Source organism: Sabethes cyaneus, chromosome 3 (genome assembly GCF_943734655.1).
Source record: "Sabethes cyaneus chromosome 3, idSabCyanKW18_F2, whole genome shotgun sequence".
NCBI classification, from domain to species: domain Eukaryota; kingdom Metazoa; phylum Arthropoda; class Insecta; order Diptera; family Culicidae; genus Sabethes; species Sabethes cyaneus.
Genome location: NC_071355.1, coordinates 99,768,754 through 99,785,871, shown reverse-complemented (window position 1 = coordinate 99,785,871; position 17,118 = coordinate 99,768,754). Strand labels below are relative to the sequence as shown.

At 41.4% G+C, this 17,118-nt stretch overlaps 1 protein-coding gene across 1 annotated transcript; it reads right to left on the bottom strand.

The window, feature by feature from the left end:
• Nucleotides 1–3,545: 3,545 nt before the first annotated feature.
• Nucleotides 3,546–17,084, bottom strand: LOC128740542 (UDP-glycosyltransferase UGT5-like). Its single transcript, XM_053836090.1, has 5 exons — nt 16,835–17,084; nt 14,775–15,905; nt 7,589–8,013; nt 5,584–5,803; nt 3,546–4,270 (listed from the first exon to the last, which is right to left on the bottom strand). Exons 2-5 carry the CDS (start codon nt 15,401–15,403, stop codon nt 3,973–3,975), a joined length of 1,572 nt encoding a protein of 523 aa, XP_053692065.1. The 5' UTR covers nt 15,404–15,905; nt 16,835–17,084; the 3' UTR covers nt 3,546–3,972.
• Between the last annotated feature and the right edge of the window lie 34 nt (nt 17,085–17,118).

The following is a 17,118-nucleotide window of genomic DNA, read 5'->3' as shown; positions in this document are numbered from 1 at the left end:
CTCTTTTTGCTACCAATGGCATTGCAGCTCTGTAACGCTATAAATACAAAAATTATACTATACTTTCTTCAATAATATTGTAGATAATAAGTAACTCTATACTTGTCCTATAAATCACTTTTTCGAATTCTGTTTGGCTGAGGCGCTGTAGTCGAAAGAGCAAAAAAGAAGTAAAAAGAGCAAATCAACCCTGCTCTGCACATTTCGGCCCGCGGCACAAAGTCTTTGCGAGATGCATTGAGTCTCTGATAGAATTTCCGTGTATCGAGAGAGCGGACCTACTCGAGTTCTTCGCACTCCTACTCCTCTTGGTGGTGTTTCTTCTCTTTGAAAGTCGGGTTTGCTGTCTCCGCTTTTGTTTGTATCGCTCCACATTCTGACGGGTGGCTATACGCAGCATTTATACCCGCGCTGCGTTCTTCTCAGCCAATATCTGCTGGCATTCCTCGTCAAACCATTCGTTACGTCGATTCGGTGCCACACGGCCTAGGACGTTCTCCGCTACGCTGTTAATGGCTGTTGTCACGGCATTCCAACAGTCCTCAAAAGGGGCTTCATCCAGCTTACCCTCTTCTGGCAGCGCGGTTTCGAGAGATAACGTGTAGTTTTCAGCGACATCCGGTTGCTTCAGTCGCGCTGGATTGTACCGTGGCGGATGCCGGTATCGTATGTTGTCAACAACAGATTGTTTTTGACATATCCTTGACATATCAGGAGTCAATCCCGGCGTAGTGGTTAGCATTCACGCCTCTCACGCCGAGGACCCGGGTTCAAATCCCAACCCCGCAGAAGTCACGAATGACCTAAGCTGTTAAAATGACTATAATCAAAAAAAATATCCTTAACATCACTAGGTAGTGATCCGAATCAATGTTGGCCCCGCCCGGTTCTGACGTCGACAATGTCTGAAAAGTGCCGACCATCTATCAGAATGTGGTCTATTTGTGATTCTGTCTGCTTGGGTGATCTCCAGGTCTACCGATGATAGAGGTTATGCTGGAAGAAAGTACTACGTATGTACATGTTCTTTGAGGCGGCGAAATCGACAAGTCTTAGGCTGTTTTCGTTCTGTTGCGGGTGTGCGCTGAACCGTCCAATCACAGGTTTGAATTCCTCCTCCTGACCAACCTGAGCATAACAGTCCCCGATGATAATTTTGACATCATGTCTTGGGAAGCGGTCGTATTCACGCTCCAACTGCGCGTGAAATGCGTCTTTGTTATCATCCGTAATTCCGAGGTGAGGGTTGTGCACGTTAATTATGCTAATATTAAAGAATCGACCCTTGATTCTTGATCTGCACATTCAGGGGTTAATCGGCCACCACCAGATCACCCGCTTCTGCAGCTCGCCCATCACTATAAAAGCTGTGCCCAGCTCGTGTGTGTTACCGCAGCTCTAGTAGATGGTATGACTATCCCCATACGTACGTACCATCGACGTGATGAACTAGAAGTGGTAGATGAGTTCGTGTATTTGGGATCGCTGGTGACCGCGGACAGCAACCCCAATGGCGCATTCCAGCGAGAAATCAGGCCTACTTTGCCCTTCGTAAAACGCTACGATCAAGAAGCATACGCTGTTGTACGAAGTTGACAATGTACAAAACACTTATTAGACCGGTAGTTTTTTATAGACTTTATAGATTTTATAGAAGCCGTGACGCTGCTCACGGAGGACATTGCCGTGTTCGAGCGGAAGGTACTGCGGACGATATTTGGCGGAGTACAAATAGAAAGTAAAGAACGGTGGAGGCGTATGAATCATGAATCATGAACCATGTTGTAGGGAAGAAGTTACGAATAACCTTCAAACTACTATGACACCGCTGTTCACCGTTACCCAAATGCGGGCTTGCCAAAATTTAGCTTGCAAGAAAATAGTAAGTTCAAAATAGTTGTTCAGTAAATTGAGGCCTTTCGGGTACAGACGGAGTAGTTCAGGATGTTATCGCTATGTGGCGCTAGTACATATGTAATATTGTTGTATAAGCTGTATCTTGCACTTCTGACTATTTAGAAAGTTGCCGCCTACTGGAAGGTTGTTCAAGAGACTGTCACATTCAATATAATATGTAAAATAGTTTTTCTCAATGGGCGGCGCTATTGTATATGCGCAACGCTATATCTCATGATCTAGGTCATCTCGGATGTTATTTTGTTCGGAAAAGTTGTTAATTCTAGAAGTAGTACAGAATTGTCTATAGAGTTTTGGACTTCGGTAAGGTTGTTTAAGAGACTGTCACCTTCTAGATCAGTGGTACCTAGGCATAGGCGTGGTGCAGGCCAAATTAGATCGCTCCCTGAGTCCGCGGGCCGCAATGACCTCTGGCCACTCTTGTGCATAACAAAATGTAAAATAGGCGGCAGCAAAAGCCGATTTTTAGGAATCACCACAAGATTTAAACTGGAAAACAATCAGATCTACAATATGTACGAGGTATCACGATTGAACTGAGTGATCCCTGTGTCATCAAAAAAATTATTCATAAGTCCGCCATTCCTCAGATCAGTCCGCGGGCCGCACGAATCATCACGAAGGGTCGTATGCGGCTCGCGAGCCGTGGTTTAGTCATTACTATTCTTGATGGTCTGGAGAAAAGCTCAGAATTTTCTAAGAGAGCGGCGCTAGTTTATATGTGACCATTTTGTGCCACAACTGTTTAGTTAATCAGCTGTGTAAGATATAGCCTGTACAAGAATATTACATGTACGCTAGCACTACATATTGAGACAATTCTGTATTATAGATTATACCATCTGCAAGGCTGCTCTTACGCAAACAATTTTAACATCTTTGATTACACGCATCATTAGTTATAGTGTTCACAGGAAAGTCGCATATACACTAGCGCTATCTGATGAGTAAATTATGAACTATTTTTCATGCTATCTTGAAGGCGACAGTCACTTGAGCAACCTTGTCGAAGACCGCAACTCTCTGGACAGTTATCAGCGCCTATACAAGATATTATATGTACACCAGCGCCATGTAATGACACTATTCCGAAATACTACAATTCAACAAAAAAAACCTTGATCTACTGAATGACTTTGTCGATGATACCAACGTTCTATACGGCCAGGATCACAAGTTATTCCCTGTTGGAACCAATTAAGTCAATTCTCATATACTAAAAAGACTCCATCAAGGCGGATTTCATTAAGGCGGTCCCTATTAGCGTTCCCCAACAAACATTTTTTTTAACAGTAGATTATTCAACCGTTATACAGCTTATGTTCAGGAATTAGGCGTCTAATAAGCAATTATACAGCAAAAATGTTTGTTGTGTCTTATTGGGGGGATTGCTGCATACGATATTATGCCAAGGGGAATCCAATTGAGAAAGGTTGTGAGTCATGTGATTCTACTCTAGTGATTGAGCTCTTGGTGAACAACAAATTAAAAAAAATTATACCGAAAACAACCCTGTGAATATTCCTGTGATTTCTGGTAGGCTGTGATTTACCTAACAAACTGCTGAACATTTGAAAAATATCCAGAATTATCGAATTGTATTTAAATTCGTAGTTCTACGTAAACCCAACGTTCGTGGCCCTAAGTACAAACCTTCATACTTTTTTCTAACCATGACAAAAATTAAACTTACTGTGTTTTAGAAGGACGAAATAAATAAATTTCATTTACGCGGCGATTAGTAATTTATTATTGCATTGTTATACGTTGTTGTCGTAATTCTAATATCACATTTGGTATACTTAAATACCTGTAAGATAAGACATATTACTAATTTCTTACACTAACAGTACGAAGGATGTCGCTTATTGAAATCTACACTTATACATTTTTGGTGTTCTTTTCAATTATGTACAAACAGAGGGAGTGGAGTTTAACCCGTTGTCCGAAGAAACACGTAATATACGCCTAGAGCTATTTAAAGCTCCCAAACAGCTGGGCAGTTAGTTACCCAAGAAAACATGCTGCTTTCACATTCTCCCGCTCACGTTTGGCTCAGGTGAGTTTGCATTTTCTGCTGCCACGCGTTACCATTTCGAACGGCAAACTCTTGGAGTAACGTATGGCACGACTAAGTAGATAGGTAATCAGCCAGATCGCCACGGTAGCTAGGACGGCAACCATCAGTGTGACATCTAGCATCAAGTACTGGAACCACGAGAGTTGCGGTGCACGCAGGTGCCTAGTACCACCGTGGCGCACAACGTATTCAATCCACCAGACTGCGCGGTCAAGCGAGCTCATCGGCTGGTCCGCGAGCATGCGGTTGAGCTGGTCTATGTTTGATTGGTAACTGCAAAGTAAAAGAAGATTGATAAAGTGTAAGTTTTTTGGTATACTTCCTATAAAATTATTGCAATATGTAATTTGAAATATCGCTGACAAGATGCGCTTTTTGTTTGTAAAGTGATTAATCAATTTATAGCTATAATTCAATTCATATCATTTCGTATTGCTTTGCCACCAACCTTTTTGAATTAGAATTTGGTTGTTACGTTTGTGTTAACCACGCGACGCCGCGACGTATGTTTAGGAACACAATGCTAAGTGGTAGTTTGCTCACAAAGTGTGGATATGCCTAATTTACGTGTGTATGTAAAAGAATCGAAACCTTGCAAATTTTACTACATTCTACATTCTATATCAATGAATTAAATTAAATTTTGTAGTTCATTATCACAAAGTAGTCAAAAGTCAAAATTGTGGTTTTAAGAGTGTTATTTTTGTTTCTATGCTACATTGTATTCATTGTAACCTTTTCAGAACTGAACCGTCTCAAGCGGTATAGGAAAGTGTTCACCACCCGATGTATGTATGATAAAAGCACAAATTGATACTTTCAATGCAATAATGCAAAACTGCTGTTGATATACTGCGAAAATAAAAACAGCACTCGATTTTTGGTGTAAAAATAAATATTTAAACTGTTGCTGATATTTATTCCATTTAGTAGTTTATAGTATAGTTGGCTTTGAATCGTTCGCCTGTCAATATTGACGGTACACACGACTAAAATATACAAGGCTAGCTACTCCGCGACTATCTTTTTTGTAACGTCAGTACATTCGTTGGAATAAACAAACAGTTTTCTCCCCATTCATTTGCAAGCTATGATTTCTGCCATCGAAAAATTTCCTACTATGTTTCCTTAACAACCAAACTTAATTTTCAGCGTTATGAATGGAAAAAACATTTACGTACAAAACGGGCAAAACAAACTGAGGCCTACTACAATATTTAACGCGATGAATTTCATAAAGTAGGTGCACTTTATGTTTAGACTCTAGTGAGCTAGCCTCGTGCAGGCTTAAATTTCACGCATTATCATTGATCAGTCATCTTCAGAGTAGGGCACCGGAGGGTATTTTCGGCCCATTAAGCGATAGCATCTATTTTTTCGGCCTATGGCCTGGTTCTAGTGGAAGAACAGGTGGTTTTGACGTTCTTTGAATAAAAAATAGTAGATTACTTACAGTCTTGAGAAATTAGTTATAACATATTAAAATTGTATGTCGGCAAAGTATTTTCATTGGCGAAAGAAAAGGCAAATAGGCTGAATTTAGAAACCTGCTGAAAATACTCCCCCTCCGTACTCTATATACTTACACATCTGTTAGAAAGGCATCCTGCAATTTTTCGACGATTGTCGCCTGCGTTTCGAAGTCAATCAACGAGATAATTCCGATCTCATATTTGGCAACCTGACGTAGATAGTGTTCAGGCGAGCTCGAATGGCTGATACCGAAAACCGGAACGCGATTGTGGATTGCGTCCTCAATGTTCCGTTGACCGCCGCTAGTGATGAATAGTTTGACCTTCGGATGAGCTGTTGTTCGGAAGCGACAATATGAAAAAAAAAGAGAAAATATAATAATTTCAAATTCAACAGCGAAGCACACAATGTCAGTATCTAGTTTGAATATGCAAATATATCTTTGCAATAACGATTAGTAACAGTATAGTCAGGGAATCCGGTCACTACTTCCGTAAACACTACATTGCATTGGCGTACAAAAATTGTAAACAATATGGAGAGTACAGGGTAAAATGGCAATCTTATTTGTAAGCCAGATGACGACTTTTTAGATTCAAAGAAACACTAAAAGTGGGGAGCGATGTACTTTTAATCATATAGGAGTCAAATCTCCGATCGAATTTCTAAAAATAATAGCATAGCTGATTGGACCAGCCTGCATTTCCCTGCATTGCATAAAGCTGTTTGTTGTCGCCTACGCATATTTTACGCTTTTTCTTGGCAGTCATTACACATTTTATTGCGGTTTTGCGCCTTTGCGATGCAGTATCCCGTGCACTACCCAGTAAACGTATGGTAGCAAAACGTAAACAAACTGTGTGCCAATAATATGGACGCAGAACAATAACAAGATAATTCGCGACAAGCCCCCAGCTCACGTTTGAAGCAACTTGCAGGCTTACTAGTCGCTCGCGAAGATCAAAACAAGTTCCTCCGTACCAGCTTCTCAAGTGTTTGCGTCTATTCCCCCTAGGTCTTGCACATTCTACGTCGAAACTATGAAATAACAACATGTTTTTGCGTAAACTTGTTTTTCGCGTCGGTTTTAGAGCAGATCTAATAGGGAGAATATTAATGCGAAACGATGTTTCCCTCATACGGTTATTTTAGGGCAGTACGAACAAACATCATAATTATTTTCGATTCAATTTAATTTTTTGAATGGTAAGTAGCACTTTATGGGGTCTAGAATATACTTATTTAGCGATAAAAGTTGTTTTGACGTTGCCATTTGCACATTGCCCAGCAAAGAGTGCTCGGCGTAGAAAATTTGTACAAAACCGATAAATTATTGTGAGTTCCAAATATTTTGCTTTATCTACGGTGTTCAAATGAACCATGTGCGTATTGATAGTGATTTACGAATAACAACAGCAGCGGTAATAACAACAATGACTAACATTTTCATTCACGCCCGTTCTCGATACGTGAATAAAGAAGGGTAAAAACAAAAACCGACAAGAAAACGTGTTTTCAAGGTCTTTGCTTCGCATTTCGCTATAGATATCACGAGCTGTGCGCGACTGGCATGTTTATAATCTGTTAGCGGTGCTTCTACAGTTTTTTTTTGTTTTGAGCCATTCAAGTCAATTAACCCGGAAATTTACGAAACCGTTCCCAATCTATTTAAAGTGGTTCATAACTGATTCTCTGGCGATTTTTCACGTTACAAGATTTTTTTCAAAAAGTGACAATGGTTTGTTGAATGTTTTTTCTATAGCATTTATAGATAATCTTCTTCTGTAATAAAATAGATTGCTAGTCGATTTACCTCAATATTTCAATATTTTTCTGTTTCTCGAAAACCAACCACAATTTCCAGTCATTGATATTCAATAGTAAAAAAACCACAGTAACATTGCATCTATTGTAGGCCTTCACACATGCTTCCAACCGGCCATATTGCTACAATCAGAAATAAAGTAGTGCTACGCAATATGGCAGTCTTATGCACGCTTGGACTGGCTCACGGTGAGCCTCCGGTTTGACGCAACCAAAAGTTCGCGATATCAAAAAAAAAAAAAAAAATAGAAAAGCAAAGGCAAAGCTATTTACGTTTACGTTAGCTAGGCTTACCGAGAATCTGCTCCTGCTGCAAATTAAACGACTGATAAATTCTCGACGTGGTGTTGATAAATTGGCCACTATTCCAGTTCCAAACGACGGTAGCATCCAGTTTTTCCAGTGCTTTAACGATTTTATCCTGTCTCCATTCATCGGCAGCGGGGTCAAGGTTAACATACACGATTGGTTCCGGTGATTGCTCCAGGAACTGGTATAGGTCATATGGCATTTCCTCGGCTACATTGTGATTCTGATGAATCCCCCCGAGATACACGGTCGTTGGTCCCACAGGGCGTACATTACCGAGCGCTTGATAGCAATTAATCAGAAGTAGATCAGCTTGCCGTTCGATCTCGAACAGATCCGGTACTTCCGGGCCGAATATTGCGCTGGCGATCATATTCTGCTTTGGGATTTCTCTGGCGTAGTAATAGAAACTGAAAGAAAAAGCGAGAAACAAGATTGGGTAACGTTTACAGCCGGCAATCAGCAGTAACCTAGATGAAACTAAATGATGTAGGCGATCGGTATTGTTTACAAATTACCAGTGTACATACAGCATGGCATTAAATGCATGACTAGATGTTTTAGGGTGTTTATTTTATGAGATCACTGTCAGAATGATATAATTCATTTCCAGAAATAGCAATGTGATTATATCAGGTTGAAACCTCAAGCACAGGTCAAATTTACTACAGTAGGATTTCGAATTTGGCAACAAATGCGCGTCGCTCATGTTGTCAAAGTCGAAACCGTGCCAAAATCGCGACCCCTTTTTGATATGAAACATCAGAGGGGTTGTGTCCATGACACGACCACATATGTAGGTGACGCAGGACTACGTAAAAGTCGCTTTCTAGTGATCGTATCCATGCATGTAATCATTATTCATGTATACATACTGTATGCAGCATAAATACATGCTACATGCGTTGTATGTAACATTTATTAAAGTAGTAACATTGTATACGTCCACTGCTCAATATATTTCAGAGTTATTTCTATGTGCATTTGGAAACAATTTAACAAAACAAGAGCACACGTTATTGCTTTCCTGCTACCTTACAGAAATTAAAGATTGTTTTTGTTATCAACCGTTTCACTACGTTGAAGGGGTTTTACCAATTCAATCCCATTTTATCAACAGCACATATGACAGGCCGTATGAATAGAACAGTTTACCGATGAACTGGTGTTTTTCGACTGATATATATGTATCTAGTAATTGTGGTTTTGGCCGTTCAGTCATTAAATTATAGTAGACGCTAAATTTTACTTTTTACGCCATTTTTATTAGCTGTTGTTGTCTGAGTTATAAATTGTTTGTTACTTACAAAGTGTTAACCGTCTTTGTCTAAATTCTTTTAGCCTACAGTGTTGTCTGGTTGTGAATTTTGGTACAATTGGTTTTAATACATATTGTTTACGTTAATCAGAATTTAGTTACGATATACCCAATTATAAATCTCACGTTTATTGGAGTGGAAATAAAAGAGTTATGTGAATAAAACCAATATAAGAATAAGGGGGTACCCACAAGTTTCGCTCCGTAACTTTTTCCCCTCACGAGACAACCACTTTCTGTTTTTAGTGAAGTTTCTTAAAACAATATTATCTACAAATATTTCTGTGCTGTTAAGCTTGAAATAAAAAAGTTATTTTTTCTATTTATGATAGTCCCCCCCAACGAATCGCAGAACAGCAGGTAGAAGGAGAAGATATAAATGGGCTGTGGAGAAACATTCATGGTGCCATCGAAATGGCTGCGAGAGAGGTGGTAGGCACGACGCGTGGAAGGCAGCGTAACAGCTGGTTTGATGCCGAATGCCAGAGAGTGACATATGAAAAGAACCAGACCAGGAGTCGCATGCTCACTGCGGCAACGCGTCAAAACAGAGAGAGGTATAGAGAGACTAGAGTTGCGGAAAAAAGAATCCATCGTCTAAAGAAACGCGAGTACGAGGAGCACGTGCTCGCCGGCGCAGAGGAGCGATACGCCAGCAACGACACACGGAGTTTCTATAAAACGGTGAGATGCGGGAGTTTTGCCATGCCTGTGATGTGCAATCATAGCGCAACCGGCAATCATAGCGCCATCGGCAACCAGCTTACCGACAAAACGGCGGTAGCAGCCAGGTGGACGGAGCACTTCCAGACATTGTTGAATGGAGAGGTAAATGCGGAGATCAGCAGGGACATGATTGGAATTGTAAGCGATGGTCAAGCTGTGGAGCCACCAACACAGGTTAAAAAGGCAATCAGTGAGCTGAAAACGGTAAGGCTGCTGGAAAGTACGGTATCCCGGATGAACTTCTGAAAGCGGGGAGCGAGCGGCTGTACGAAGCAATCCACCGGATCATTGTCAGGATCTGGGAGGAAAAACAAATGCCGGAGGACTGGTTGGATGGTCTCATTTGCTCAATTTTCAAAAAATTACAAGAAATTACATTGCTCCATTCTGCCTACAAGGTGCTTTCCCGTATCCTGTTCTACAGACTGAGACCTTAGCGGAGTCCTTCATCGGCGAGTACCAAACTGGTTTTCGTGAGGGTCGCTCCACGACGGATCAGATGTTTACTCTGCGTCAGTTGCTTGACGAGTTCCGGGAGTACAACTTGCAGACACACCATCTGTTTGTGGACTTTAAAGCGGCGTACGATTCAGTCAAACGAAATGAGCTGTGCCAGATAATGCTAGAACATGGTTTGGAAGCTAATCGGCGAGGGGGGCTTGTGCTTGGGGTTTTGAGCGTAAAATTCTGCGATCTATAATTGGTGGCAAAATGGAAAATGGAGTGTGGCGCAGATGCATGAATCACGAGCTGTACCAAGTATACAAATATGCTGATATAGTGAAGGTAGTGCAATGTGGCAGGCTGTGGTGGGCAGGACACGTGGCTAGAATGTCCGATGAAAGAGTAGCCAGAACTATTTTCAGCAGAGAACCAGGAAGAGGCCGTAGACTACCAGACAGACCCCGCACCCGGTGGATGTGTGTTGTCGAAGACGATGCACGTTCAGCTGGTGTTCGTGGGGATTGGAGAACGGCAGCCCAGGACCGACGGTACTGGAGGACCATAATTCGTTCGGCGCAGGATCGGTAACGGACCGTTGCCACTAAAGTAAAGTAACTAAAGTAAAGTAGATAGTTCTCCCTTAAGCCCTAATTTTCTAAGGCTAGTAGAAAGCTTTCATAAAACGGAGAAACTTCACAGAAAACACAATTGTGACATCTCTAATAGTTTCGTCACAATTATCGAAGTCGATAATCGATGAATCCATTCCACTGTGCGACGGTTACCCGCCATAGTTTTCACCTGTCGCCAGCACAAGTTCACATCAACAGCCCGGATGCCGTTAGCTAAGTTGCATCGCCGATTGCCTCTGGATGTGATTCTTCTTCCAACTGTCAGGCCACAATATATCGCAGGTAGCGATTAATAAACATCTACAGCTGTTGCTTTATCTTCGCTGAGGCGTACCACATTTCATAGGCTTACAGTAATGTGGATCTAACGTTTGAGTTGAAAATTCTGATTTGGATTGGTAGAGTGATCTAGTTTGAGCACCATATGTTTCGTAGACTTGCAAAGATACTCCCGATCCGTGAGGCTATATCAGTCTTGGTATCACGGTCGGGCGTTGTCTGGCTCCCAAAATATTGAAAGGCTTCCACCTGTTGTTCAACCTGTTGTTCCGCTACTGTGAAGTTGGTGAGATTGTCATTGTGCACTACCTTGGACTAAATCTTTATTATATTGACCGCGAGACCTGCGACCTGGCAGTTCTGTAACAGGTCATCTAACTTGCACTGCACATCTATTCGGCTCGATGCCGGCTTTCTCTCTCCGCTTGTCGATCGTCCTTCAAGTTTCATCCGAAATCCACTCTCCCCAGTCATTGCACATTTTGTCGGAGGTTTCATCACTGATCGTGATGCAGCCGTTCTTGTTGCCGATCCACTGTTTTTCGATAGTTCCGCTAGGCGGCTACTCCAAGGTTCGGGATTCAAGTTGGTCGACAAAGGCTCTTTTCACATGGGGATTCTCCAATTGGTGGACACCCAACTTTCTCTTCTTTTGTCGCTGGACACGTATGACGCGCAAGCGTGTCTTAGCGATAACAAGGGAGTGGTCGGATGCAACATCGGCGCCACGCTTGTTGCGTACATTAGCCGGTCGGTCTCAACTAATTTACTGGACTTCACTTTCTGTTGCATCGCGCAACTCGAGGAAAAAGCATAAGTGGATGCAGTATAAACGGGTTTGAAGGCTGCATTCGACCGGATTGACCACCGCATCCTCTTGCGAAAACTGCAGTGTCTAGGAGCTTCGCAACAACTATTGTGTTGGCTTGGCTCATATTTACGTGATAGAGTCTTGCAAGTCAAGTTATAATTTACCGTTTTACCTGTGTTTACTAACAAATCTGGTATTCCCTAAGGAAGCAATATGGGGTCTTTATCCTATTCTTTAACGACATCGCGTTACTACTTGAAGCCGGATGCATACTTGTTTACGCAGATGATCTCAAATTGTATCTTATGTGCGCTCTGTCGACGATTGATGACGGTTGCAGGATTTACTAGATGCCTTTGTGAACTGGTGCAAGTTAAACTACTTGATTGTGATTATAGCCGCATGTGAGTTATCAGAGCCACATGTGCCCTGGGCTCAGCAGGAATCCAACTCCTCTCTCGCTCTCTCTTTCTCTATCTCTATCTCTATCTCTAAAACAAAGCTTGTAAATATTTGAAAAGAATGGGATAGTAGTAAATCAAAAGATTTTAAGGTGTCCCAAATATGACACTTAATTTGTTTCAGTTTTGTAAAACAATTTTAAACTATAGAGAATCGACAAAATTTTATGAGTATGTAGTAGCAAATGTTTTTAATACATGAAGGAGCAATATTTCTGAACGTCGGCTTGATAAGGCTGACATTCGGAAACAGTCTAAATATTATATATAAATATTTGATTTGGAAGAAATAACTTTTTGAAACTGTTGCGTGTTGTAGTCGGCGGAATATACTTACTAAGTGTAGAATTTGTATATCTTTGATTGGAAAATAAAAATAGATAAGTAGCAACGGGTTTTCACTGGATTATTTACATGATATGGGAGAAGGAGATGCTACCGGAGAAGTTGTCTGTCCCATCTACAACAAGGGGGATAATCTCAACTGTTGCAAGTTGCAACAATCGCGGCATAACGCTGGTAAACGCCGCTTACAAAGTATTCTCCCAGATACTCCGGCTATCACCGATAGCACAAGGTTTCGTAGAAAATTACCAGGCGGTTTTCATGGGGAATCGCGCAACTACGGACCAGATGTTTACCATCCAATAGATTTTGCAGAAATGCCGGGAGTACAACGCGCCTACTCACCAAATCTTTATTGATTTCAAAACAGCATACGTTAGAGCCGATCGAGACCAGCTATCGCAGATAATGCACGAACACGGTTTTCCGGAGAAACTTGCGCGACTGATCAGAACTACACTGGATCGAGTGATGTGTTTCGTGCGCATCTCGGGAACACTCTCGAGTCCCTTTGAGTCGCGACGAGCGTTGAGCACCGTTGACGGCTTATCCTGCATGCTGTTCAACATCGCTCTTGAATGGAGTGGTAGATAAGTTCGTGACTTCGGGCCAGGCTTCATTTTCAGTTTTTTGCTCAGTAGATGCTCATTTGACTGAAAATGAAGCCTGTTTCGGCATTCCTGGTGACCGCGGACAACAACATCAGTAAGGAGAGCAACAATAGCGACGCTTTCAAGGGGAAGTCGGGCCTACTTTGCCCTTCTCAAAACGTTACGATCAAGAAGAATACGCCGCCATACGAAGTTGACAATGTACAAAACCCTTAATAGACTGGAAGTTCTTTTTGGACTTGAAGATGCTGCGCACGATATTTGGAGGCACTGAAAGCGGAGAGTGGAGAAGGTGTATGATTCATGTGCTACAGGCACTGCTGGGAGACATTCCCATCGTACATCAGGAGAAACTCGATTGGGTACGGTTGGCTAGACACGTTGTAAGGATATCGGACGCCAGTGCGACGAAAACAGTTCTTTTCAACAACCCCACCGGCACCAGTAACAGGGGGAATCACCGTGCAAGGTAGCTCGACCAGGTCGAAAGTAATTTTTGACTTCTAAGACATCTGGGAAATTGGCGACGAGTTGCCCAAGATCGAATTCGAGTGACAATCGTTCAGGTAAATTTGTTGGTAGATGGTCCGGGTTTTAATGAAAATGTCGTTTTTCAAGCCATACGTACAGATACCCGGCCAAACCAGATATTTCCCAGCGAACTTCGGCCTTTCTCCTTTGGGTTGCCTTACAATGCTGTTTGAAGTCTGTCTTGATATAAGTTTTGTCGTTCATCACTACACAGTCGAACTTCGGCAGTATCGTCGTGTACAGCTTTCAGAATCGCATTTTAGACATCAACATAACAATAATCTTTGCGTTTGGCGTCACTAGCTTATAATAAGTGGATAATCCGGCTCATTTTTTAGCTTGATACACGGTTGTAAACGACATTCTGGCTTGTTTGCGACAACTCGGACGAAGAGGTTGATGGTGCGCTTGAACTCGTTGCCCACTCTTTCTTGTCGTGACTACGACTCGGCTTTCGATTTACTCCGATCCTGGCTTCCTGGCTGTTGACAATCATCCCGCGAATATTTTATTATATTGGGAACAGTTGATTTAATCATTTTTAACGATTTCGCTACCTCTACGTGATTTTCGCGACGAGCGAGCCAAATTTTAAGCCCTTGTTTCTCTGGCTTAGATGCCATTTTGATAATTGAAAAGCAAATGGTAATTTTAATAAAATATCAAGGCATCTTTTTGTACGAACACGTTTTATAAAACAAGGCTTGTATAATTGTTTTAAATGCAGAAACTGAGTTTAATTTGATCAAATGATAATCGTAACAGACTTTAAGATTTAAAAAATGTCCCACAAAAATGTATAACCAGTAATGAAACATAATTTGAATGAATATTTTCGCACAAATTTAAAGCAATTTTTCTATTAAATGAAATATTTGAGTGATTTACTGCCATAAATTTGTGATTTTCTTAATCTACCAAATTTTAATTTAGCATGAAAGTAATGAAAAGACATACATTTCGTTGAGTAAATACGCAACAAAATAATTTTAACTAGTAATATGGCTACTTACCGGTACCAGATGGTGAAAAGTACGCTGGAAATCCGCTGCGGCAGGCTGAGGTCTTCTGAGAACGGCATAAAAATGCTCGGATATCCGATCGGATGGTTAGGATTTCCGAGCGCTTCGTGGGCATTGATATATGCGCCGCCGTTAGCAACTCCGACCAGCGGAGCATTGAAACGATAGGCGAATGCATTCATCAAGCTTATTCCAGACCATTCGACTATAACCACGTCGAACCGGGCATTGCCCAGAATCAGGTCCTGCACTAGAGGATGCTGTAATTCAGCTTCGGAAATTTTTCTCATCACATTGAACACATTCTGCAGCATATCTCTGGCGTCAAGGTTATCTTTATGAAAATCTTCTAGAATGGGCAAATTGTAGACAAATCCCAAATCAATTTGCTCTAGCCTGTGCGTAAGTGATCCTTTTCCGGTTTTCCGCAAATCGATTGGATCCGTAGTTAATAACGTAATATCGTGTCCCTTATCGGCCAGAGATTCGATCATTGGCCTATACAAAAGCTGATGTTCTTTGAAAGGCACCGGGAAAATTGCTAAAATTTTGGCACTGTCTATACTGACAATAGATGCTGTCAGAATAAAAATAATTCTAAATAGTTTACTCGCGGCCATTGTTACACACTTCGTGAACGGGAGCTAATATGCTAAACTAAGTACTCAAACGATTGATTGTTCTCACTGCAACCTGTCTTATTCTCGTTCAGCTTGTTGATATTCTATACACTTTTGACCCCTCACACAGTGGGTCCAATTCTTCTCGATTGGTCTTGATTGCAAAAATTCGATTGTTAAATTCAACTGGTATTCATTGCTATATATGTATACACCGAATCAGATCACTCTCAGTAGCTAGTTGCTTGAATTTGCTAATACTTTCGTGGGATGGGCCGGTGGTTATTTGCCTTGCCGGGTGATGACGCGAACAAATCAGTCTCACTTTAGTCTGAATTGGAAATCACGTTTTCACTGATTGGTGCTGAGCGTGTCGGTTGCTGTCGGCACTATACACTAGGTACTTGCGATGTTGAATGAAGATTCTACGGATGCATACCAAGGCAAGCTATTTCTTCGTAGAGCGCCCGCATGGCAATAGCCGAGAGATGCCTGACTGAACCTGCCAAGTGAGAAGACGGATAATATCGGACTTGATTATGGTTATTGAACTATTGTGGAGGATACTGATCCCTCCGTTGAATGGCTTTGTTTGATTACTTTTGTCCGAGGCCAACAAAGCCAGTTGCAAGGTTTTGATCCAACAAGATCGATGGATGCCCTTAAGAAGTTAATGTCATTGAATAAGAGTCATACGATAGCGCAACAATATTCCGAATTTCTGAACTGGATTATACAGTCCCACTAAGAAGGCAGCAAAAAATTAAAACTTATTTTCATGTTCTTAGCTTTCGACCAGACTACACATATGCCAATAAGCAAATAAATATGGTTGATTGTCAGTAGTTTCATCCATAAAGCAAAAATTTATGCAGCAAAAATAATCATTAAACGATTGTGAAACCATAGCAGATACTGATAACGATTCTGCCAGTTCAACACTATAGAACAAATGTCAAAGAACCGGTTCAGCTGTTCTGTAATATCAACTAGTGGAATAAAAATATGTGTCTGGTAGTTTTAGTGCGCTTCCATGCTTAAGGCATTGGCCCACACGCAAAGGGTATTTCACCGAACACACTGCGTCACTAGCGAGGAAACTGGTTCGTTTTTCCTGTGTTTTGCAAGCAAAAGTACCATATACGAATATTTTATTTATTTTTTTATTTTACATATACGAGCAAAAATAATTTTCCTCGCAAGTATATTTACGGTCATACATTCTCATGTACCGTGGATCGTTCGACACAAAGAGCTTCACTTCTTTTTGCTGTCAATTTACAAGCTGAGAAACCGTACAGCTGTTTCGAACTGCGATGTGAGTCACATTTTTTAATCCTTCTGTTTGGCGCACCGTCTCGGTTCCTTTATACTGACACTATTGACAAAGGGCATCCATTCTGATTAATTATTCATAAACCCAAAGCGTACCTTATAAGTTAAATGACCTCTCAAAGAAAAACGTTTCGACACTCCGAGTAAGGCCTTGCGTCGCGAGATTAATGCTCCTAACACTTCACTGCCTTCGCATACTAAGGCACTTAAAGTTGGCACTTTTTCGTCACTGTGTCGGCCCAATCAGCTGTTGAACTGGTTTCCTAATACTAACTACTATGGAGACCAACGTTTACTTTTCATTCACTTATTTCCTTTTGCTTTTGCTAGCTGTTCACTGTTCGAGTTTATGTTGAGAACTGCCGCTTAGCGACGGTTGC